The sequence below is a fragment of the Anopheles moucheti genome, chromosome 2 (genome assembly GCF_943734755.1).
Source record: "Anopheles moucheti chromosome 2, idAnoMoucSN_F20_07, whole genome shotgun sequence".
NCBI lineage: Eukaryota > Metazoa > Arthropoda > Insecta > Diptera > Culicidae > Anopheles > Anopheles moucheti.
Window position 1 is genome coordinate 68,703,330 of NC_069140.1, and position 26,972 is coordinate 68,730,301.

General features: G+C 40.0%; 1 protein-coding gene across 2 annotated transcripts in view; it reads right to left on the reverse strand.

The window, feature by feature from the left end:
• LOC128296902 (uncharacterized) overlaps positions 1-26,972 on the reverse strand; it is a 47,811-nt gene that overhangs the window by 8,827 nt on the left and 12,012 nt on the right. For both annotated transcript variants that reach the window (XM_053032427.1, XM_053032426.1), the window contains exons 3-6: positions 20,140-20,199; positions 17,483-17,640; positions 9,310-9,628; positions 7,830-8,183 (exon numbers count right to left, since the gene is read on the reverse strand). In XM_053032427.1, coding sequence (XP_052888387.1) covers positions 7,830-8,183; positions 9,310-9,628; positions 17,483-17,640; positions 20,140-20,199 — 891 coding nt within the window. The remainder of the gene's footprint in view (positions 1-7,829; positions 8,184-9,309; positions 9,629-17,482; positions 17,641-20,139; positions 20,200-26,972) is intronic.

Sequence of the window (26,972 nt, forward strand, 5' to 3'; positions counted from 1 at the left end):
GAAATGACAAACGAGAGGAATGCAAACCCATTGACCCGTAATTTATGTACGGCGGTGGCTTTAGTTTAGCTCCATTAGCATTTCGTTTCGCTAGCTAGAAACGGTCACGGCCATCATTTTATGGTCATATTTATCCATGCCGGTAGAAAGTTAGCCGTGGAGCATTGAACACTTGGAAAATGTTTTCGCCAGAAGGTATTTTCATGGAAATATAATATCTTGGTCTATCGATGTAGCAGTTGACCTACATCTAGAGCAGGGCAGAGCTAAATTTGAGTGTTGACCCAATGAGCGAATATTGAGCAGAAAACTAATAAATTATTCATCTGCCATTTTAACGCTGGTATCCGTGGGTCAATCTCAGCCGAGCAAGGTTTTGCTGTCTGATTGTCGATTTGACCTTGGATTTTTATTAATCGAATTGTTATTCTTCAAATAGTAACCAAACTATAATTGGAAACGAGATCAACTCTTAATTCTTACTGGTAAATTTTAATTAACAATTTTAGGAGAGGATTATCCAGAGTAAGCCACACACGATAGCTAGAAATATTTTTTCGTTAAATAACGCGTTTACATAACTTTTCACTAAATTTTAAACGTTACAATTTCAATCAAATCCTATGTAACTGTTTATCATCGTAAAACTGTTACGAGAATGTAATATCTCCACATTGTTCTGGCCAGCGGCGGATCAAACGGTAGGCGGAGTAGGCGGTCGCCCAGGACCTCGCCGTGTTGGGGGCCCCAAACAACTTGTGCCGATTGTGCGGTTTTTTGAAAATTTAGCAGCAGAGTTAATTTATAACATAAAATCTAATTTAAAAGGTAGAAAATTGATCGAAAATATCCTTAGATTTTATATATCCTTGGTTAGATAATTTTTTTTTAATTTGATTAGCTATATCGGCCCGGTTACACGGCTACGCAAGAGAAGTATGCAGTGTATTCAAACTCCTTCTTCTTTATCGGCAGGACATCTTCAGGATGTCTAAGCCTACCATTTCTAGTTTTTTTTTTTACTTTATTTACCCGTAGGATAGTCAGTGCTGGTCCAAATGAAATTTTTCGGTGGTCCTGTCTTGTGCAGACCGGCTGCGCTACCAATACACCATCTGGCCGCCCCGTGAACCCTTATATGCCCTTTTACTTCAACCTATTCATGTATTCTATTACTTGAACGGGATTTTTTCATCTGTTCGTAAATGATCCTACCGTTAGTTGCTAGAATAGAAACCATGCTTGTTTTCACTTACGTAATATTTGCCAGCTATTGCCATTGCGATACTCGTGGTGTGGTATTGTTTTCTCTCACCGATTGAACCGTGAAAATGTCCAGCCTACGTGTTTCGAAATAGTATTGTGGTGGAGTATTGTGTTTAGTATTTCGATTGTCACAATTTCTGCAAACTTGCAGCCGGTAATGATGTTATAACCGACACAATCTGTCAGTGTACTACGAAATAGCTAGCATTGTCATAAAATATGAATAACATCATACTACAATCATTAGAACTTTCTTTTCCGTTCGATATTTGATACTTCATGGTTCTTGGAATACCATTTCTGTCTTTCTTGATTATTACTTATTCGAAGCTGGATTGTAGGTTCAGCTTATGTCCACCCATCCCAAACTGTCCAAACACTGCATCAAATCCCCTTGTAGAATACTGTTCAAACTACATTGCTGTAATCTCGGTAACATTTGCATCGTTGTTAGACTGAAATTGTTTTAAAATTTCCAATTCTAAATCCATACGGTTGAAGATCATCGCCACGAAATCGTTGATCTAAATTAAAAAAAGAACACGAAAAAAGATACTTGAAGAAATCAGGTATTGATATAAAAACGATATATTCAGTAAAGAACCTATCATAGTAGTCTTGCTCAAACATTGTAATGCGTGCTGAAAGCGGTCTCGTTTTTTTGCATTGAAAACTCAGTTTGTTTGAGAAAAATTAGTGAGTGCTTTGTGGTGTTGTATCCCGATAATTTGCTACTGACTATCAAATTGTGCCTGAGGAGCACATAGTGTGTTTCATATTGATGTAAATGTGCAAGTGTAAATGTGACGAAATGATCGCAAGTGTTTTCACAATGACCGAAGGGATCGGCCAAAAAATTCCTGGATTTCTTGATGCACGGACAACCGACCTAAAATTGTAGCATCAAACTTAATACGCGAAAATCAAGCGAACGATCGAAATTCACATTAATATGTGCCACTAGAGTTGACCAAATGCTGACAAATTTGCCCAATGACAGAATCAGCTGGGCAACTGTGAAAACCACTATGCCGTTGCCGCGCACACAATTGTTTTCAGATTTCCGATACCAGAAGAGCATGTTTTTCAAGAGGTGACATCTGCAGCTTGGGACAAATTTGCCCATCACAATTGCTATTGCATACTATCAAACACGTGAGAACGATCGCTAATAAGTAAGATCAATAAAACGGAAAGCATCCTTCATTTCGCTCAAACATTTCGTCGGCTGGTACGAAATTCCATACATAACCAGCTGTTTTCCGATTTCCGATACCAGAAGAGCATCCACGCAAGAGGTAGCACCTTGTACAGCAATTTTGCTCGAAAACCGCCGAAAGATATGCAATGTTTAAACGCTAACTTTCCCGTTGGTCGTTAAAAATTTCTTGGAAAACTACCAGTTTCCGAATGTATAGTACCAGGAGAGCATGCACGGAAGAGGTAGCTCCTGGTACTGCGCCGTAAGGTATGCAATGTTAATACACTAACTTTGCAACCAACTTTCCGCCGTAAGGTATGCAATGTTTATACACTAACTTTGCAACCAATTTTCCGCCGTAAGGTATGCAATGTTTATACCCTAATTTTTCATACAAACCAGCTGTTTTCAGATTTCCGATACCAGGAGAGCATGTTGTTCAAGAGGTAACATCTTCCATCCCCCTCCCCTCCTTCCACCAACAAGATGGTGGACAAGATGGCGGCCAAGATGGCGGACAAGATGGCAAACAAGATGGCGGACAAGATGGCGGACAAGATGGCGGACAAGATGGCGGCAAATATGGCGGCACAGATGGCGGACAAGATGGCGGACAAGATGGCGGACAAGATGGCGGACACAAGATGGCGGACAAGATGGCGGATCAAGATGGCGGACAAGATGGCGAACAAGATGGCGGCCAAGATGGCGGACAAGATGGCGGACAAAATGGCGGCCAAGATGACGGACAAGATGGCGGACAAGATGGCGGACAATATGGTGGACAAGATGGCGGCCACGATGGCGGTCAAGATGGCGGACAAGATGGCGGCCAAAAAAGCGGGCACAAGATGGCGGCCAAGATGGCGGACAAGATGGCGGCCAAGCTGGCGGCCAAGATGGTAGACAAGATGGCGGACAAGATGGCGGACAAGATGGCGGCCAAGATGGCGGCCAAGATGGCGGCCAAGATGGCAGACAATATGGCGGACAAGATGTCGGAAAAAATGGTGGCCAAGATGGCGGACAAGATGGCGGCCAAGATGGCGGACAAGATGGCGGCCAGGATGGCGGACAAGATGGCGGACAAGATGGCGTCCAAGATGGCGGCCAAGATGGCGGACAAGATGGCGGCCAAGATGGCGGACAAGATGGCGGACAAGATGGTGGACAAGATGGCGGACAAGATGGCGGACAAGATGGCAGACAAGATGGCGGACCAAGATGGCGGCCAACATGGCGGCCAAGATGGCGTACAAGATGGCGGACAAGATGGCGGACAAGATGGCGGCCAAGATGGCGGACAAGATGGCGGACAAGATGGCGGACAAAATGGCGGCCAAGATGGCGGACAAGATGGCGGCCAAGATGGCGGACAAGATGGCGGACCAAGATGGCGGCCAAGATGGCGAACAAGATGGCGGCCAAGATGGCGGCCAAGATGGCGGCCAAGATGGCGGCCAAGCTGGCGGCCAAGATGGCAGACAAGATGGCGGACAAGATGGCAGACAAGATGGCGGACAAGATGGCGTACAAGATGGCGGACAAGATGGTGGTCAAGATGGCAGACAATATGGCGGACAAGATGGCGGAAAAAATGGTGGCCAAGATGGCGGACAAGATGGCGGCCAAGATGGCGGACCAAGATGGCGGCCAAGATGGCGGACAAGATGGCGGACGAGATGGCGGACAAGATGGCGGACGAGATGGCGGAGAAGATGGCGTCCAAGATGGCGGACAAGATGGCGGCCAAGATGGCAGACAAGATGGCGGACAAGATGGCGGACAAGATGGCGGACAAGATGGCGGACAAGATGGCGGCCAAGATGGCGGACAAGATGGCGGCCAAGATGGCGGACAAGATGGCAGACAATATGGCGGACAAGATGGCGGCCAAGATGGCGGACAAGATGGCGGACAAGATGGCGGACAATATGGCGGCCAAGATGGCGGACAAGATGGCGGATCAAGATGGCGGACAAGATGGCGAACAAGATGGCGGCCAAGATGACGGACAAGATGGCGGACAATATGGCGGCCAAGATGGCGGACAAGATGGCGGACCAAGATGGCGGCCAAGATGGCGGACAAGATGGCGAACAAGATGGCGGACAAGATGGCGGACAAGATGGCGGCCAAGATGGCGGCCAAGATGGCGGACAAGATGGCTGACAAGATGGAGGCCAAGATGGTGGACAAGATGGCGGACAAGATGGCGGACAATATGGCGGACAAGATGGCGGACTAGATGGCGGACAAGATGGCGGACACAAGATGACGGACAAGATGGCGGACAAGATGGCGGACAAGATGGCAGACAAGATGGCGGCCAAGATGGCGGCCAAGATGGCGGACAAGATGGCGGACAAGATGGTGGACAAGATGGCGGACAAGATGGCGGCCAAGATGGAGACCAAGATGGCGGACAAGATGGCGGACAAGATGGCGGACAAGATGGCGAACAAGATGATGGGCATGATGGCGGACAAGATGGCGGACAAGATGGTGGGCAGATGGCGGACAAGATGGCGGACAAGATGGCGGACAAGATGGCGGACAAGATGGCGGACAAGATGGTGGACAAGATGGCGGACAAGATGGCGGGCAAGATGACGGACGAGATGGCGGACATGATGGCGGAGGTGGGTGGTGACACGATGGGAGTGGTGACACGATGGAGAGGTGACACGAGGGGGCAGATGACGGCTAATCGGCTGCTAATAGATGGCTAATCGAAGGATATTCGACCGCCATCTTGCTCGGCTGGTACCAGGTGTCACCTCGCGAAAAACATGCTCTCCTGGTATCGGAAATCTGAAAACAGCTTGTTTTGTATGGAATTTCGTATGGAATTGCATACGAAGTTTCGCGCCATCTACCGTCATCTTGCCACCATCTTGCTCGGCTGGTATCAGATGTTACCTCTTGAAAAACATACTCTCCTGGTATGGGAAATCTGAAAACAGCCGGTTTTGTATGAAATTTCGTACCAGTCAATGGAAAGTTTGAGCGAGAGAGATAAGGGATACTTTCCATTTCGTCCATCTCACTTGCACTTGAGATTTGCAACTATCATCGGGAAGCGCCGGGAAGTGAATGATGAAGGGAGAAGGCGGGAGAGGGGGAAAGAAGATGTCACCTCTTGAAAAACATGCTCTCCTGGTATCGGAAATCTGAAAACAATTTTTTGCGCGGCTATGGTATAGTGGTTTTCACAGTTGACCAGTTGATTTGGTCATTGGACAAATTTGTCAGTATTTTGTCAACTCTCGTGGCTCTGCACCTAATGGATCAAAGAATGCTTAAAACATAATCAATTTTTGAAATAGTTCAGTAAGTAGAAGCTCACCACAGAAATCAACCGTTAATTTTTGTTCATCGCCTAAAACATCGACGTGAGCGAATGATCATGGAGGTAGTCTTTCAACACAAAAACTTGACCTAGCATTTTAGTTTTCAAATGCTGAAAGCTATGCAAATCTAACCGACTGTGCATAACACAAATTATTATTATTATATAAAATTTGCGTTGTTTGTTTAATTGGATACACAATGTTGAAAAATCCACTAAATAATAAATGAACATAAAATCGAAATTAACAACTTAGTAACTCGCTCATTCTTTATGACCTCAAACTGTATGACAGGTGATTACCCCTTACAATGCATCAGAGAATAAGCGATCTTCCGCCAGGATATGCAATATATACGCGGCATATTTACGTGGAGTAATTTGATTGGATGAATTTTCCTCTGCATTCGGCTCCATCTGGGGATCATTCCCATTGATGACGTCATCACTATCTGTGTTTGTCCCCGTGCTCTATGGTCTCGGCTGTCTTCCTCGGCGACGTATCTTAAACATACCATGAGTCCAACCGGCTTCACCCCGTGAAAACAGGATCGGGTACTGTAGTGGACGCATCATCTGGATGGTCTCATACACTGGCCTTAAGGATCCTGTAGCACGATGTTGCAGCACAATCTCCCGTATATTTACCGTGATACCGGTGATATCGTCACAACCACACATGACCCACCTCATCTGCAGTCGGTGCGTTATTCCGGCACTGGTCAATACCTGGTATACGTGAAAGGAGGCAAAGGCGAAGTTCATCGCGAACAGTTCATGCGTTCATACGTATGACTGAACATTCATGTTAGGAGATTGCGTGTGATAAATACTCGCTGCAGGATAGGCAATATCGATTAAGTCCACCACCAACTACTGGTGCTTGAGTGTTTTGTAAAGTTAAGTTAAGATCGAAGAAGTATAACAGAGTGTTGCATGGCGAATATCCCGGAAGCACAGCGAGCGAACCAATTCGATGGCAAAGTGTTCCTTAGATGCTTTAGTTGTAAATTCCACCACGTGCATCTTCGCTAAGCTGGCGCACGTATGATTGTAGCTCCATTTTGAAGAGTTTAGATACAATGGTAACTGGAGTTGGTAGTGATATAGCCGGTTCCGATATTGTATTCGAAGATGGTGATGGCCCTGGCGGACCATTTGCAGAAAATGATTAGGGGCGGCCCAGCGGCGGATCAAACAGTAGGCGGAGTAGGCCCCTTCTTACTGCGCTTTTCGCCTTGTCTCATTTCAAGTCCCCTCAATGCTCCCCTTCCATCCTGTATCGTTTTTAAAATTAGAGGCCCCAACTATAATTCCGCCCTGGGCCTCCAAGGAGATTGATCCTCCACTGGTTCTGGCCATTTCTTACGGCCACGAGGGAATGTAACAGGGATTGTAACAGAAGTAAGGAATTGTGTTGTGCATCGGTTCTGCACATTCATTCTGTTTCGAATTGTCTCACTGTAATTGGAATACATCGATACTCGTTACAGAGGGTTTGTGTAGAATGGATTCGCGAAACACTCGTGCTCGTATTTCTCGTAATTCAGCAGAAACTAAACAAAAATCACGTAAAACTTGTGGTGATAAATTTTACAGTAGCAGTGTCGGCATGTTTAAAGCGAAAATGTCGATCGTTAATGGAATGATGTTGGTTGTCGTGTTGGTGTTTGGATATGTGTTAAGGGAGTTAGAGTATATGCTAAAACAATCAATAGTTTCATGTAGCTTAAGCCTATTCAAAGTCCATAAATAAACACTTTTTATGTTTCGGGTGGCTTTGGAACTAATAGAGAAAATTTAATAAATCTACGAAAAAAAATTAAAATGGATGACGAAATTAAGAAATTAAGAAAACATAAATACAAACAAGCAATTGAACCAGTTCATTTTATATTAACTGGCATACTTGTTTTTGAAGAAAAAGGTTAGAAATAAAACATAGCACGTAAATCAATTAGCAAACCCAATAATTTATAGCAAACTTGTTACAACAAATAAACAACTCACCCGCATCCAGTTCAGCGGTTCGATCGTATGCAGCAGTAGCTTTTCCTTCAGCGCCTTCAGATAACATCGCAACATGTAACACATTAAACCATAACTCACAATCACCACCATCTGTACGAGATCGTGGAAAAACAGCGTTAACGCTAGCAATGCTCTCAACACCTCGGCTGTATGGGTCCACCGTGTCAGGCTGCCAGTCCATCCGAATGATAAAAAACGCTCGAAAACGGTGATCCTATCAACTCCCAGCAGCGTTACGTACGCGATGGAGACGCCCAGCCAAACCAGCCCCAGTCCAAAGTAGAGCCAAAGTGTCAACACCAACCGACGCGGATTGCTGCAGAGGATAAAGACCTGCGAACAAACAACAAAAACTGTAACACACACGCACGCACGATTGATCAGAGACGATGAATTTATAATGTAAGTTCGAAATCTGGTAGCCCAACTCAATCAATTTCGGCTGTCGAACGCTAATTTCCCGTCGGTTATACGCGATGCACGCGATGCAATACATCGTTGTCATCGTTAATGGAATTTATGTTTTTCATTTATTTCGATACACAGTAGACCACTAGGTGGAAAAAAAATTGGGAGTGGAAATCTGAGCCGCTGTTCTCCCGGAAGCCAGTTAATGGGTTTGTGTGAAATTGTTGAGCATTGCGATGTGATGTTCCGATGTTTGCACATTGTACCCTTTAGGAGAAAATGGATATTGAAAATCGGTTAAATCATGCACGATGTAAGGTGAGCCAAAAAAACATCTTTTAACAGGTAATGTTCAGCACACCGCAAACTATATGTAGTGCGGGGAGGGTTTAAAAATGCAACGAAATAAAAACTTTAATTTCGATCTCTTTGTGTACATAAATTTTAAACTGCCGTCAGATGTATCTGAACCGGATGTGGTAATACTGAAAAGAGATTCTCCAAGCTACATGTTGCTTCACATAAACCCAAAGATTTTTTGCATTGTAATTAATGTTTGTTTCACAAGGAGTTTCTGTGCTTTTGTCTTGAATTCTAAAATGTTTTTCAAGGGGAGAATAGCATTTGTACGCTCATGAAGTAGCGTAAATAAAACAATAATTGAAATCAATATAATGAAACTCAAATGGAAATGGATGGATAGAAAATACCCGCACGAAGTCATGGAAAGGCTATTGGAGTAAGCGTTAGATAGAAAATTCGATAGCAAACATTTGAACGAAAAGAAAATATTTGCAGATACACATTTCCCCAAATGATTTATCAATCGATTCTCCCAATTGTTTCCGACAAATTTGATTCTCTAACCCTAATCTCAGCGAGGACGTTTACCGAAGGTGCATGTGCTGTTTGCAAACAAATGATATTTAAAGTACCCATGTGTGATATCAAATCTGTCCCCATTCTGCCTTTGTTGCCGTAGTGCAATGATTGTTCTATTGCAACAAATGCTGTAACAAATGGGATATCTGCTGTACATGCACACACGTACCCGTTCGATGAGACTCTGTAATTGTTCGTTATCGGTGAACCGATAAATGAATACCGCCAGTAGGTAGCCATTGAGATGCAGCAAGGCAGGAACGAGATAGATGAAAATGGCCTCGCCCGAAGCCAACATGCCAAGGTGTTCTTGGTCTGTATTTAGTGTTGTGTTGCTGCTTCCTTCAGTACTATGTGATGTCTGATTCCGTATTGTCCAGTTGGAAAATAGTTTGACGGTTTCTGGAGTCGGTGTGGTGGTTGACCATCCTGCCGGTGTGGTCGGGATGGGTAAAGATTCGTTTGATTCTATAAGCCCATGGTCTCGTCTGGAATTGAAGAGCAGTAGTAGCACAATGCAAAGTTTGTTTGAAGTTAGAAGTTTACTTTATGTCGCTCTAGACGTATTGTTCTATTTTCGACATCGCCAACATAAGAAACGCCAGTTTGACCAATCATGAATTCAGCATGGATTCATTGGAAAATGGAATTGAGTGGTTTATGTATGACAACATTGCGTTGTATTGCAATTTTTGAAACATAACAACGCGATTCCTGATGTTTGTCTGTTAATTTAACAATGGTAATGTGTAGTGTTATATTGACTGTTAATTGTTTTATTATATTTTTGTTTCAAGCACAGGCAATACGATCAATTAGTTCTTCTTCAAATATTTTTTATTTATAGGTCCCAATATTTTTTATTTATAGGTTACCTCAAGAGATTTCGGCTTGATAGCTTAAAAAATAAATTTTTTGAATATTATGTTTTATTCTCATAGCTTATACCTACTTGTATTGCAACCACTCTATGCAATATCTTGAAATTTAAATGATTTAATATAACTGCATTTAAATTTTTCCTCTGGCAAACCCACAAACCACAATCAAGAAAGTATTATTAATGTTGAAAATAATTTTATCAAGCGATAACAGACCGAACATAAAAACTAATGCTCATTTGCAGCTGTACTAAACCTTCAAAGTGCAATAAAACTGAAACCTGCAATCTAATTGGGTATTTGTTTTCCATTCTTCCGTTTTTTGCTTCGGAATGTCAATACGTTTTTTGGTCAAAGTGTTCAGAAACCAAAACAGAGCATAATAATAATTGCTGGATTTGCAATGCAATTGTTGGCTATCTGTAAAGGGATAAGGCAATTTACTTTAAGCTTGCCACCTTGCAGAGTAAAGCGATCCTCTCTAACGATCCAAGCCCTTCAGTAGAATGAATTGGACCACTTGACCGTTAACTTGTCTTTGAGGACAAATTTGTAGTGATGCTCCTACAGCCAGCAGGAGAAGCAAAATATGGTCATTTATTGAAACGTAAGCAGCAAAGGCTTCCCCTTTGGGGTTTTCCACGAAGGTCCACCGTTACGGGCGAGTGAAACCGAAACCACACACAGCATGAAAACCTCCGGCCAATGGAGATGAGTGGAGGGAAATGACCACTGAAAAAGCAAACTAGCAAGCATGAACGCAGCTCGATCCTGCCAAGCGTTAATAAGAAGACAGGAAAGCGCAGAAAGCTTATCGGGGTGGTAAGCGAGTGAGCGACAATAAATGGCACAGAGGAAAAATGAGTGAAAACCGATTCCCCAAAAACAACTTCCACCAGATGACATCGAATCACATCACCCGCTGTTGCACAACATGCCAGTTCGAGGTAGTTTTGAACTTTTGGAGCCGGGTTGGGGGAGATCTGCTAGGAATACGGTGCCCGATGAAATAAAAAGGATAACCGTTTCGCAAGGACGACCAGACGGGCGTTGGGCATAGGGTAGGGTTGTTCGTGACTTTTACGACGACGACTTTTTGATGTTTCATGTTTGCAGCAAATTAAGCAACCGAGGCGCCAATTTGCACCATTTCCGAAGGGTTGGGTGACTATCGACACAGACGGTAAGTAAAGGTGCAACGATTTGGAAATCGATGCGAAACGAAACGAAGGGATATGTTTGTGACTCAACTACGATCGCATTGTGGATCAGTGTTCCTCAAATCGTGGTAGCAACGCATTGATGATTTAGGGACCATATCTGAATGGATATTTGATACTGTAGGATTTTGTGTTTCAAATTTGTCAATGCAAGTTTTTTGTTTATAAAATAAAGATTATTTTTCCACTATCTCAATGCTAAAGACCTAATGGAATTTTCATCGATATCTTATTACGTTCTGTCACAAGTAATCTGAAATTGAAAATGTATTATGTGTTAATTCTCGCGAGGTAGTTTGCAATTAATAATTAACAATGGAGGAGCCGCTTCAATGACGGGCTCTACAAGCTGTACGATGTAATACCTAATTCACTATCATCGCTACGCACTCACTCACTATCATGTACAGTGAATAAGACTCTAATGAGCTGGTCATTCCATGAGAAGCCCTTCTCAGCCAGGAAAGACCTTTAAGTCGTCCATATGGACAGAGTAGGCGTGATAAGCGCAAATTAAGATGGAGTGTTGGCGTTGATGCGTCTGCCAGAAAGGCCGGGATAATGGATTGGTATACGACGGAACTCTACCGTTTAGAGGAATCTTATAGTCGGTTTCGAAGAAGGTACAGTACAGCAAAGCGGTTGTAGCGACTGATAAATCAGAAAGTAAGTAAGTAATACTTAACACACTGATAAATGTTGAAAATAAAAAGAAATCAATCATAGCTCTGAACAAGTTCTTCGGGGTTTTTGTAAACCGTTGTTTTGAGGAAAACACCTTTAGACATTGATGATTTAATTTAGAAGACAATTATACACATTTTTTATTCACCTAGTACGCCCAGACAATTCAATAAAAAAGTCAGCATCCATAGTTCAACATTTAGCTTCTACCTATTTGATAAAAAAATCAAGTTGTTAGCTCAAGTTTGTGTAATTTATTATTTATTTTAACGGCCAGACCGTATCGACTTATTCTAACAAAATAGTCGGAAAGTTAGTCCCTGCTACAGCGGGATGATCCAGATTGAATTTTGTGTCGGCCCTGTCATGTGGGACCGGTGATGCTACCAAATACACCACTTGGCATTTAAAATTTTATATAACTATTTCTAAACTGACTTCTGGCGGCTTAAAATTGAAGTCTTGAAAAGTCTTAATTGGATCAAACTTACAACTGATTTGTAAAACTAAAAAATCACTATTAAATATAAAATTGTTAAATTTATACAAACGTTCACAAATATTCCAATTCATTCCATAGCGTAAAGATTATGAAACGCTGATTGAAGTTCGGTTTTTTTGTTGTACTGCATTCTGTACAAACAAATCGTGAGAACGTTAATGATTTAGTCCAAGGATGTGCATAGCGCTAAAGAAAAGGCCAAAAGAAAGGCTAGAAGCGATGATGATGAGGTTGTAAATCACAGTAATATGCAAAATTAGTAGAAGAGAGAGAGTTATGCGAACAGTATACCGCCCAGTTAATTTTCTTGGCTGCTCGTGGTGAATCACCCAAATTTTCACACTGAGCTATGAACAGAACAACGATTATTCTTCTTCTTTTTTCCTTCGATGCGTCTGAAACATTGCTCCTAATTTCGGAGCAACATTATTGTCCCCAAGCATAATGATCGTAAGATTTTCGTTTCATTTGTGGTCACTTTTTTGCCCGTTTTGTTGCTGGCTAGGGTAGCCTTCCTTCTGCGACACGATGTCTGGGCGGGGGAACAATCTGTTTTCCAAAGTTCTCATGCACTTTCGTTTTTAGCTTTGGGGCGTAGGAGACGATATTCTCACTGGGTTTGAAGTGTCTGTCCGCATATCTTCCCGGTTCAATCGGTTGTTTGCTTTCTGCCATTTCTGTACGAACACAATCCATTTCGCTGAATTGCTTACTCAAACAAGCCAACCGTCTCGATCGTCGGTGACTGTTGATAATCGTGAAAAAGAGACGAGATGATTAAAGGTTTGCCCTGGATATTTCCGGCCAACTCATTCCCAACGCATAGGAACATGGACGAACAAATGTACGATCGAGCAAGTGCTCGGAAACGAGCAGCTGCTACTTTTTACTACAATTGAGAAATTGTTGCTAGAACCAGAGATTTCGTATCCCATGCTCTAACGAAAAACCAAGGGAAAGTTGTATTTTACTCATGAGACGGAAAGGATTGTTTCACACTTGCACGAAAAAAGTGTTCTAAAAGAAACCTGATGTTGCTACAAGCTATCTGTTTTGTCAATTTTTCCCTGCAGTATGAAAATGGTACACCCATTCAAATCGGCACAATGATGCGGGAAATTGGTATCGGGAGACTTGCATGCATTCTTTCGCTAGCTGCATCTGCCGTTTTTATTTGCTCTGTTTGCTGCGCAATGTAATGCACCAAGCAAGGTTTTGCAAGATTTGCACGATGATGGAATTTTATGCGATGCCACCGCACCGTAATCATGGTCATTAGAGGAAATTGAGTTGAAATGGTTCATTATCTATCCGGGGTGAATGTTAGGGATGGTGTTCTGTGTTTTTTTTTCACGTTTTACGCTGTTGTTCGCTTTGGATCGTTTTTGTTTTTACTTCCAGTCTATCGCCCAATTGGATCACCTAACCCCTGTACGAGGAAAAACGAGGTGGTGGACAGAAAATTGTAATCCAACCACCGTTGGAGACAAGTGTGCTGGATGGAAAATGTAGGACAGGGCAGGCGGGAAAAGGTTTTGGTTTATGTGTGTTCTCCCCACATCATACACCTCGTGGTGCCCGCTGGTAGTGGCAATGTTGCACTGAAAAATTGCACTTTCCCGTGTCGTGTGGCATGCGAGAAGTGCAAACATTAATCACACAAAAAACCCCTTATTCCGTGCGCTTTTGTGAGTGGAGGGCAATCCGACAAGGCACTGCTTCGGATGTTTTATGTGCTTCTGGGGCAGCGAGTACGGTTACCCCTGATGGGTGCTTACGGGCGAGTTTATGCTTTTGTAATTCACAATTCCAGCAGACATGCGATGGCCTGGTACCCATCGATGTCCGGGTGCCGGTACATGGTCGGCGCGTGGTTCTGTGCATATCGGACACTAAATGAGCCGAAAAATGTAAAATTGTGCGGTCCGGACGAGTACAGATCGTTGGTAACGGGGTTAGTCATTACGGAGCATCACCATCTTAAAGCACGCAAACGAAGGCGTTTAAATAGGTTCTAGCTTACGGCGGAGGCATGAGATAACGATCAAGCAGTATTTCTCTGGTGTGTGTGTAGGAGGGAAGAATTTCCAGCATACCTTATTTACTGCTGAGGTTTGCTTAATTAACTCCGTCTGAGGACGTTGAATTGGAACCCTTGAGCACGTGGTTTATGAACTGTTATTTAACCTGCATTTGATAACATAATTGGCTATTTTTCTATAGTCGCTACAGGCTTTCGAAATGTGTCATTTTTTATTGAACAATAAACATCAAAATGTGTTACAGAATTTATTTCTTTAAACTAATTAATTGCATGACTGGTAAAGAGGCCGAAGCAACAGAAATCTTTCTTAAAACTATTCTTTCATTCTAACTAACATTCATCATTGTTGGCTCCCAAGCACAACGCATTGCAATTACAACATTACCAACTGGGGCTATATCGAATAAGTAATTATAGGGAATAGGAATTTGTAGGTTAAGGATTTATTGTAATAAACAGGTGAACTTGAGACAACACGGCGAGACAACATAATCTAAAAAGCTTAGAGAAGCGTCAGCAAACATTCTAGCTACTCTCAGAATGTTCTCTTAAACCGATTATATAAAGGAGCCATGTGTCTTTTACACGTGTCAATGGAGATATGATTAAAAAACTCATAGGATGTTTTAAATCTTCGGGACAAGGACAACAGGGGTTCATTAGAGCTATACGGACGCCTTCTAAAAACAATACAGAAATATTCGCAATGTCGTAGTATTCTGGGTGATTTATTAATATATTATTCCTCGATGTTGCGATAGGAAGCATCACGCCAATATGCTGTTGCATAATGTGGCACATGAATTTAATAAAAACTTATGCCTGTATTTTTTTTTCAACTTTGAAAATCGATGCACAACGCAGTGTATGCTTGAAAGAAGTTGTTTCGCTGGAAAATATTAAAAGTCCATAAAATGGTTTTGGATAACAACATCGTTAAACAACATTTAACGAAATTAGCAGAATCTCTTGCGATATTTGCAATGTCTTGCGAACGTGTGCATCATATGCTCCAGCAACATTTGGATATCTTGGGGGAATTGGGAATTGGGTGCCGCGTGAAGTATAGCAGATTATGTCGAAAAATTTATTGCAAAAATCCTTTTTGTATGGTTAGGACTGAGATATACTTATCCACCTGTTACATCAAACAATTCTGAGTCGACAAGACAGAAAAGTACAATAATAATAAAGTCGTCATAAATTACTGTCTTGAGGTACTCCAGAAAGGTGAGTAATGTTACAGAAAGTGTAATGTTAATCCTGTCTCAGACCTTTGGTTTTCACGGACAAACGCCGCCATTGGATCTGCATTGACCTGACAACCTCAGGAATAAAGTCGGGTAAAATGTCTAAATTAAAGAACCAACTTAGATGAAAAAGAAACAAACTTAACATAAATAGATTGGAAATATAAAATATAACGCACGTAAAGGAAAGTGCAAAGGGTGGAGCCTCCGTTGAGTATCCATCATAGGTTTATTCTGTCATGCCCTTTGGGTAATTAGATATTTGTTTCGTGTGTAATAAACCTTTAGTATGGAAAAATAATAAATTCCAACGCCTAAATTGCCTAAATTAGGCATGTGCTGAATATTTACATCGCTCTGAAATTCAAATAGCCTTGTATGATGCAAATTTTCGGTACAAGCAGCATTAATTATTTGGATATTATGCTACGCGATGCTTTCATGCACAAGGAAGGTAACGTACAATTTTAAGTTTATTTTAGTGATATAACGCAAACGCACAATTACTTGTTTGCGAACGATGAAAAAAGTAAACAACATGCTTATCCTTACGAACCAATTTACATCATGTGCGTTATGGTTTATACATATTTATATTGATAATGTAAACAACCTTCGGCACTCACACGGTGTATTCAAATTAGGAACCATACTCTAGCTGGAATGGTTACGAATTTATGTAAATTCTGTTTGCGTAGCACACCTTTTTTAAAGCTGAGCAACATACAATTAATTTCAATTAGAAACATTGTAAGTGATGATGAAAAAGACACATAAAAAGATTAAAGAAAAGCAAAAACAACTTATACAAATAGAAAATAACACTAACCGTGTCTAAATTGATGTGAATGCGTATTTTTATCAGCAAACCGAACGATTGGTCAACAGCACATTACCCACATTACCATGGTTACCGTTGTGGCGTCGTGAAATAATGGGTTTTTATGGTACGATTGTCGTTCTACGCTTTACCTTTTGCCAGCTCGAGCGCTGAGTGACTGGGCTTTGCTCTGACCCTCTTGCTTTCATCCTTTTTGGAAGATTCGCAACGGACCTTCCTTTTGTTGTACCTCAATGTCCTTCGTAGAAAGCAGGAGAAAAAATCCTCTTCCACAGGCAAGAACTCGTTATGTTTGCATTGTCCAAGCACGTGTCGTAGGCGTCGGTTGAATATGCTTTCATGGTTGAGTTTGGATCACGACTTGTTTTTACCGCAGGTGGTCAATGTATTTCAACGTTTGTTACATCGCAGCCGTTATGCATGTGAGTTTTCCACTTGGAGCGAATGGGGTTTCTATCGTTGGTTTGGTGGCCCTTCTGATTCGAACCAGAAACCACGGCAAGTGGTGTTTGCATTGTATGAAGTGCGTTGCCAATGGTACACATTGGTTTATTTCCCACCGGCTAGGTTATCTTCCCACTGGTTAGGACAATGATGTTGTGCGATGTAGTTTTCTCTCGTGGTAATCGACACTCCAGCAACATTGTTATCTCATCTCCATCAGTGTAATATGTCAGTGAATAGTTAATGATGTTTTTGACGGGTTTGCGTTGAATCTCCAGAAAACAAAGTAGCCATTAGTGAAACAATACTTCCAATTGGTGGTATTGATCGAATAATGCATGTCTATGTCGAGTAAAGTTTTCTAATAATAGATCTTTGTTTCCTGTATCTTGCTATTAGGCGAATGATTATGCGTGCTACATATTATGTGCTTAACGTATTGCAATGTGAAAAATTAGAATTTTGTTTTCAATTACCTGAAGCCACACATAAATTGTAACACGTAACCAATGATAAGAAGCAGCAGCACCAGAATAGTTTGCAGATGTCCAACCCATCGGCCAAGCAACTCTACATCGCTGGAGCTGGGCCGAAGCCCAGCGATTGCTAGTATGATAACGTATGGCCGAAGAAACTAAAATTTTGGGAGAAAAACAGAGGAAAACTTATAATTAAATTACAAAATTATCTGTTCATTACATTGAATATTTTTGAAACCGTTGCCTCGAACCAACTTAAGAATGAACGATTTTTAAAATTTATTTTATAATATGCTACAGATGCTACACATTTACGTATGATTCGTTTCCGTAAAACCTTACGATTCTGGTTTTGTTCATGTAGAAGGACTTAAATAAAAATAATAATAAACATCAAACAAACAATATAGCGTGTAAGAAATAACAATCAGTATGGCATATAGCAAAATTAACGCTTTTTTTAACTTTTTTAATGTAATAGTTTTCTTTAAATTATAAACGTATTAGCACTAGCACTAGAACAGTACTAGTAAAGACGAAATGACTATGAATCGACGACTATGATTTCTCCGCAGGTGAATTATTGAATTATTATTTTTGTTGTTGCCATTACACACTTAGTACAACTTCACTTATCCTTCGTTATAAAGTGTGTATTTATAAAATAATCGAGACATTCAATTAGTGGTGTGTCCTGTGATTTATTACTGTAAAACTTTCCCGGTCAGCTTTTTGTTTATGGGGTAAAATTTGAATCAAAAAATAAAATAAAAACAAACGAAAACACTAGCTATGACCATCTAATAACGTCTACACTTCAAATTTAAATTCCGATACTCAAAAGTATAAACTATTTTTATTAGTTCTTTTTAGTTCCTAGCACGTTTAAGTGGTAGTTGTTACTTATTGCATCAGCGCTTTAAAAGAAGTAAAATACTCTTGATGGATAAAACATTGTACGAGCGAGGTAGTTGGCGAGTGTACGGTGCAATATAAAGTTTTCCTCATTTAAAGAGCGTTTACGTTTCGAGATGCATAAACACTAATGATGTTGTTTTGACGTCGAGTAAGATTTATCAACGAAGTTGTTCCTTCTAGCAAACGCTGCACTTCCGTATTTGTTTCAGAGCAACTGCGTCGGGGATGCAAAGCGTAAGATTATGCTTTCTCCGTATAAAAGCAATGGAACTACTTACAGCTTGATGTAAACCTTCCAACGATAAGGGTCATGATTGTATTTATTTCTTCTACGTCTGATGGATTCAATGGAGGTGCATTGAAAAGAAACTTCATTTGGAGAATTTACTAAAGACTGTTGAACTTCAAAAGGCTAACAGTACACTGTATTACAATTGTGTTGTGTTAGAATTCCATAAAAATTGCAATTGATATTTCCAAGTGCAATGAAATTGTTTCAGAGAATGGCGAACGTTCTGAAAGTCCTTGATCAAAATGTTGTCGTTGTCGTTATTTTCACAAATAAATCGGTACAAATAGAGCAAACGTAGATAGTCATTGGAGGAAATTGAACTTTGATTTTTAGATTAGGAAATAAGGTGAAATATTTAGCAAAATTCTTGGATATTGCATGACTGCAGTAGCTTGTATAAATATGTGGGTTCAAAATGTTTCTTCGTAGTTCGCAAAATTATCTGTAAGTTAAATAAATTAACTGATCAAGAGAAATGTTCCAACACTTAATCAACTGCACGATGTATCGGCACGATTATCGCGATTGGTGGAAAGATTAGTAAATTATTTACCCCAGGGATGCTAAACAGTAATTGTTCACTTTTTTGCATTGTTCAGGCACGTGTCGCTATGACGATCGAGTTTTTTGGAGGTTTTCTGCCCTAACCTCCTAAAACTTTGCAGATCAAAAGTTGCTCATAAACTAACGAACATCGTGCGCCTCGTGGTTCGTATTTGCGGTTGTAGTTCATTGTGAACACGGTGGGTAAAGTGTACTGCCGGGAAGGTTTAACAGCGAATTGTAATAAGTCGTGCACTTTCTAAGGTGACAAATTACACAACAGCCATGGGATTTTACATTCTTTGCGGGAACGTCACTTCTCCTTCACACCAAACAAGGTGAGACGATATCTTCTTTAGTGGTGCTCCATCATTTCGGGAGGAGCGTTTTTGTCGTTACAAAGTTTTACTTGTAGCGCGGAATGTTTGGATTTGTTTGCTCGGTGAGCAAGTAGATATGATGGATGGCTGTAAATTAAGTAGTGGAAAGTGTGGAGATTTTACGGTGCATTATTTTTTCAATGTGACTTTCTATTTGCGTCATGTAATTAGTTAATTATCTCTTTTGCAGGAACTTTACAGACAACATTGATGTATTATTTTCGACATCAGACAGAGGCTGAGATAGTGCGCATGAAATGGGCTTTGCTGAGTTGCTTTATTAGAACGAAGATATAGACGACCTGGCTGATCATTCCTACCATAAGCTTCAACAATATTCCACTCGTGAAAATAAGAAAGCGTAAATATATGGTATATTTATTAGCATTCTCGCGCAAAGGAAAGTATTTAATTGTTATACTAATTACATTGTACGGCACAGATTAATCTGAATTAGTATCTTGAAATGTTATGTAAATAATCGTTTAATATTAACGCACTGTTGATATTGTTTCAATTACCTTACGTTTGCAGAAACGAAGTGTGACGGAGGTTGGTTCTGCCTCGGTTATTTCATCAATCTGTAAGAAAAAATGTAAATTGATAGTTTTTCTACTTTTGCTTTAATATATGAGTATGGGCCACATCCCCTTATGGCCTTAAATTCTGAAATTTACCTCATTCTATTTTGTTTTTGAACTTTTGGTTTTCAAATTGTCGTACTTTGATAGTTAAACTGCTCTTAAAGAACTCTTTGAATATTTGAGAAATACTTTCTTCAGTATATTTTTTAAGTAATTACGTATTTAAATGTATTTCAATTGTTATTTACGGATATTAATAATAATAATGTTAAATTGTAATTAAGAAATTTAAAATTCAAATTAAGTTGTCGTTTTCAAAACTTTTATCTTAAGCAAAAAGCTTGACATTTAACGTTTTCAAAAAGAACTTCCGCTCAAATCGCTTTCGTATTATTTGATATTTAATTCATACTACCACCACATTTTCCCACATTGAAACACTTGTGCCAACACATTTGAATAACATCCACGCATTCGCTTCCGTCAAACACCCGTACCGCTTTCTACGAAGCTCTGCAAAGATCACCACTTTTTGTGGGTGAAAAGTGCTTCGCATGGTTGGCCTATACTGTTCATGTTCGAACAGCATTTTACAAAGAATTTTACATCCATCGGGGAACGGTGTTCGTAAGTGACTTTTAGCTCTCAAAGGAACAAAAACTTGGCAAAGGACCAACGTCCAGAAATGTTTTGTCGGTGAGCTTTTTAGGATGCACGGTCGGTAAACAGCAGAAATCAATTTATATTTAAATTGGAGCCATCCTGTACATCGGCGAAGACCATGCATTGAAAGTGGAAAACGGTTTTTAAGTGATGAACTATCTCACATGGTATTTTGGCTGGAATTCTTTCGCGGAGTGTTTTTGCGTTTGGTAGTCTTATAAAAATAAAACAAAACCCTATTGTAAGCCAGTTATGAGAAAACGTAATGCTTAAGTCGTGAAAATTTGTACCAAAAAGTGGTACACCCTCAGGAGTAGAAGATAATACAATGGAAGAGTAAGGTTAAGAAATTTTCATGTGGAATGAATATGGGTTGTCGCCATATAATTATTTCACTATAGTACTTTTACTTATATTGCTATGAATATTTGCTTTACTTGTGAAATTTGATGCACAACAAGTAACCACTTTTACATAAAGTTAGAACACAGTAACTTCCCGGCCGGCAACGAAACAGAAAAATAGCAACGTTTGCAGACCCAAGGGCAGACGATAGACAACACCGGCCATGCTCAGAAATCAAACACCCAGTCACCCGATCCGCAACGTGACTGCGTCACCGTGGGAACAGTGCACCAGCAATGCCCGTGCATTCCGGAGCAGGTAGCAGCCAACAAGTGCTCCGAAATGAAGACAGTCGTATTTTAACCATAGTCGAAGACAGTCGTAGTTTAACCATAGTCGAAGACAGTCGTAGTTTAACCATAGTCGAAGACAGTCGTAGTTTAACCATAGTCGAAGACAGTTGTAGTTTAACCATAGTCGAAGACAGTCGTTGTAATTAGGCTTTAAGTGAAGAAAAATAAAAGTTATTTTTTATGACTTTTAAATAAACGAAAAGTTTAACTGGCGCCCGAATAGGGACCTCTAGTGAAGTATAGTACAGTGCATGTAGTGATCACGTAAGAGTGTAATCACACAGTGTCGCAAGTACCGAGTAGTGATCACGTTAGAGTGTTAATCACACCGCGTCGCGACAACATCTTTCCCGATCGCAAATTGCAGCCGTGTGCACAGGTGCCCGAGTAGCCGGAAGCAGCTAACAACTCGTTCCCGGAGGAAAAGGATCACACCAACACACCGAGAAGGAAGGAGTCACTGGAAATCACAGGAGGTCAGAACGAAGAAATCAGCCCCGTAAGAGGAGGTGAAGATAAGCCAGCCCCGTAAGAGGAGGTGAAGATATGCCAGCCCCGTAAGAGGAGGTGAAGATAAACCAGCCCCGTAAGAGGAGGACTCTTTCCAGAACAGAAGAAAACTATGCAACCAACGAGAAAGAAATGTTAGCCATTGTATGGGCACTTCACAATCTAAGAAATTTTATCTACGGAGCAAAAATTAAAATTTACACTGATCATCTTCCATTAACATTTACCTTATCTCCAAAAAATAATAACGCGAAACTAAAAAGATGGAAGTCCTTCATAGAGGAGCATGACCACGAGATTCATTACAAACCAGGAAAATCAAACGTAGTAGCTGACGCATTATCAAGAATAACTATAGCAAAAGAGATTAATTCTCTTACACCTACGCAACATTCTGCAGAGAATGATGATAGTTCGTATATACCATCAACAGAAGCCCCTATAAATGTTTTCCGTAATCAGTTAATATTTCAAATTGGAAATAATTCTACATACGAGTACATTACTCCTTTTCAGAAATTTAAAAGACACATTTTTACCGAAATTGAATTTACACATGAATTCTTAAAACAAAAATTAAAAGAATATTTGATCCCCGGAGTAATTAATGGAATACTTACAAATGAATCAACAATGGGAATAATACAAGAAATTTATAAAGATACTTTCAACCCAAGAATCATAAAAGTTAGGTTTTCTCAAACTAAAGTTGAAGACTTAACTGATGAAGAAAATCAATTGGAAGAAATTAAAAAATTACATAACTTTGCGCATAGAAACGCAAGAGAAAACTCTTTACAATCAATAAGAAAATTTTTCTTTCCGTCTATGAGAAGTAAAATTAACAGATACGTAAAAAATTGTGAAACTTGCAAATTAGAGAAATATGATAGGAAACCACCCGAGTTCATACCAGTGAAAACTCCAATTCCAAAATATCCAGCAGAGATTATCCATATTGACATTTTTGCTTACAATGCGAATAACTTATTTATTTCATCGATGGATAAGTTTTCGAAATATCTAAAGTTGAGACCTATTAAATCAAAATCAATACCAGACGTTAAAGAAGTTCTTTTACAATTGTTATACGATTGGAATTTGCCAAGACAAATCATATTCGACAATGAATGTACCTTTGTGTCTAGTATCATAGAACAATCAATATTAAATCTAGGAGTATCAATTTTCAAGACACCAGTGAATAGGTCCGAAACGAACGGACAAGTCGAGAGATGTCATTCTACAATAAGAGAGATCGCTAGATGCTTGAAATCACTGAATCCAGATATGAGTTTAACTACTTTAATACAACAAGCTGTATACAAATACAACAATTCTATACACTCTTTCATAAAGGAAACTCCCAAGAGAGTTTATATTGGCGAAATGTCAGAAGAAACGACTTTTAAAGATAGGTCAATAATGAAAGAGAAGCTCGAAAACAAAATCGTAAAATTATTTGAAGAAAAAAATGCAAAAATGAAGAACGAGAAATATGATGATTACGAACCTAATAAATATGTGTACGAAAAAAATAAAACTACCAATAAACGCGAAAGTCGTTATCGTACAATCCTCGTTAAGGAGAATCATCCCACCTACATAATAGATTCTAATAATCGTAAAGTACATAAAATGAATCTAAGAAAAAAATAATTGTTATTATTAAGGTTATCTTTCTAATTCCAGAATTGTCCTCTGCACATTGTATAATGTTCTCCAAGCGGATATCAACATCCACGACCTAACGAACCACCCTTTGGCCATCATTCCGCTAGGAAAAGCTAAAATTAAGATAGGATACCTAAGAACAATCCACCCAATAGATCTTACCGAATTAGGCAAAACCATTTCCCGTACTTTAGAAGATACAACCAATGACGCAGAAAAATTCCCTCTAGAAAGATTAATTAGACTAAAAGTAAATAAGCTCAACGCGACCTTTCTAAAGCTTAAGCCGCACGTAACAAGAGTCAAAAGATGGAATAGCATAGGTACCGCCTGGAAGTGGATAGCCGGAAATCCTGATGCCGAAGACCTGTCCATCATCAACAATACGTTAAACTCACTCATCTTGCAAAACAATAACCAGATACTGATCAACAACGGGTTAAACAAAAGGTTCCACGATATACAAAATGTTGCAAATCATATGATCGACATCCAAACTGAGATTCAAAGAGATCATCAAATCGAGATCCAACAGATCATGAAGGTAGCTAATTTGGATATTCTACAAACCCACACCAAAGCTCTTGAGGAAGCTGTAATAGCAGCAAAACATGAGTAGCGAGTTACTTTCCCTCGAAGATATCAACACCATATCGAAGGTTCTAGAGAACAATAATATATATTACACAACAGCCGAAGAACTCTTAGCACAAGCTACAGCGCAAGTCGTTACGAATACAACACACCTCATCTTTATGCTAAAGTTCCCTCGTTTCTCTCATCAATCCTACGAATATAACTACATCGATTCCATTACAAACCATGATAGAAGAATATTACTAGAAAACAACCATATTATTCGGAATCTAACACATACGTTTGAAGTTCTCAAACCCTGCGTAGAACAAAATGAGTTTTACTCATGCGACAGCGAAACATTGAGAGAACCCTCGAGCTGTACTCATCATCTCATTCAGAAGCAACATGCTGACTGTATGTACGAGAAAGTGTATTCAAAAGGATTGATTAAACGCATAAACGAAGCGAATATACTAATCAATGATGCCGTAGTCGAAATCGCATCGAACTGCAATGACGCACATCGTATTCTAAATGGGTCCTACCTAATACAATTTTACCAATGCAGCATCCTGATCGATGGAGAACTCTTTTCCAGCATAGACGTTCCTATAACCGGTAAACCGTACCACTCAACTCTCGGCCTCATAGTCAACGAAGTCGGTATCCAAGACAATCCTTCGATAGAACACCTTCAGAACATGACACTACAACATCGAGAGAAGCTACACACGATCAGTTTGATCAACAACTCCCTCACATGGAAAATGAATCTATTTGGATCGATCGGGGTAACATCAATTATCTTAATATCAATCGCTGCAATTCTTTGTTTGTTCATCAGAATCAGAAGAACAAAAATCCAGGTGAACATCCCAATGTCTAACGCGCAACATCAAGACGACACCCATGTGGGAACCTTTGTTAGCAGACCCACATCATTTCATGCTATTAACAGACTTTGAGGGCAAAGTCACCTAAGAGGGGAGGAGTTAGAACACAGTAACTTCCCGGCCGGCAACGAAACAGAAAAATAGCAACGTTTGCAGACCCAAGGGCAGACGATAGACAACACCGGCCATGCTCAGAAATCAAACACCCAGTCACCCGATCCGCAACGTGACTGCGTCACCGTGGGAACAGTGCACCAGCAATGCCCGTGCATTCCGGAGCAGGTAGCAGCCAACAAGTGCTCCGAAATGAAGACAGTCGTAGTTTAACCATAGTCGAAGACAGTCGTAGTTTAACCATAGTCGAAGACAGTCGTAGTTTAACCATAGTCGAAGACAGTTGTAGTTTAACCATAGTCGAAGACAGTCGTTGTAATTAGGCTTTAAGTGAAGAAAAATAAAAGTTATTTTTTATGACTTTTAAATAAACGAAAAGTTTAACTATAATAAAATAATTATATATGATAATTTGAGTAAAATTCAAAATGTTGTTGGACTTGCGTTTTACACAAGCACTGTTTGTAACAAGAATAATATTAACTAAAAAATGCAAAGCTAAAATCCACATTGACTTTGTAACCGAATGATTGATCATGAAATATAAAAATGTATACACATAACTAGTGATGAAAAATTATACCAAATAATATATAATCTGACTATCCGGCTACGTGGTAAAATTAGTCGATACGGCCAGGCCGTTCTAACGAAGAAAAAAAAAATACATATATATAATCTAGTTTGATAATTGAAGAGTACAGTGATAAAAGTTGCTTTCGCAAAAAATATAATTTAGAATGTCCTAATACTTGCTAGGATATCCTAGTTGTATTTTATATAATAATAATAAATTATTCATGTGTGTAATTTATTGTTGAATTAGTATGAAGCAAAAAGGTGTCATATAACTTTGGCGATGTATGATGTTTTTAAAGATAATAACGAGCCACTTAAAAAAAAACTTTACTTCATAGTAAGCAAAGTTGCTAACTCGTACTAACGCAGAAGGCACTCGTCTTCAGGACTATGGTGAGTGCAACCACTGAAAAAAAGTAAATGGTAAACAGGCAAGTATTTTCCATTCGCGAAAATGAAATCTCACCTAAATCTTTTTCGAAGCATGATCAAATGTCAAATGTGGTCAGCATTCCATGACCATCATGTTTACGGTATGCCAGTGGGGAAACGCAGCCCTTTTCAACATTACGACTGTAAAGCGGTAGGAGACAGTTTCGTCCCCGTCGGTATATTTTACTAAAAAAGGTGTGAAATGAATGCACTAAAAAACGAAAAAATGCATCGAAAAGACACATTTCACTGCAAATCCCATAAATCAATGCCAACCATCGAGAGGCCTCTTGCCAGTCACCAAGGGCGTGAGTACGCTGTGCAAATGCTTAAAAAAGGCGAATCGAATGATCGATGGACGGTGAATTGGATGATGTTTCGTCGCTCGTTGCACAACGGTACGCTGTTAGTTTTTTCATTCGTGTTTATATTATTTCCAAAAAGCTTCGAATGTCAACCAGAATCTGCATCGAGAGTGATTGGAAATGGTGGTGAGATATTCAGAACAACTTTTTTGTGCTGTTCGGCAACGCTGATGATCTATGGTATTGTTGCGATTCGTAAATGGATGCATAATGAAATTGGATGCTTATCCATAAGGGAGCAATGCTCAAAGTAAAATAGTGTT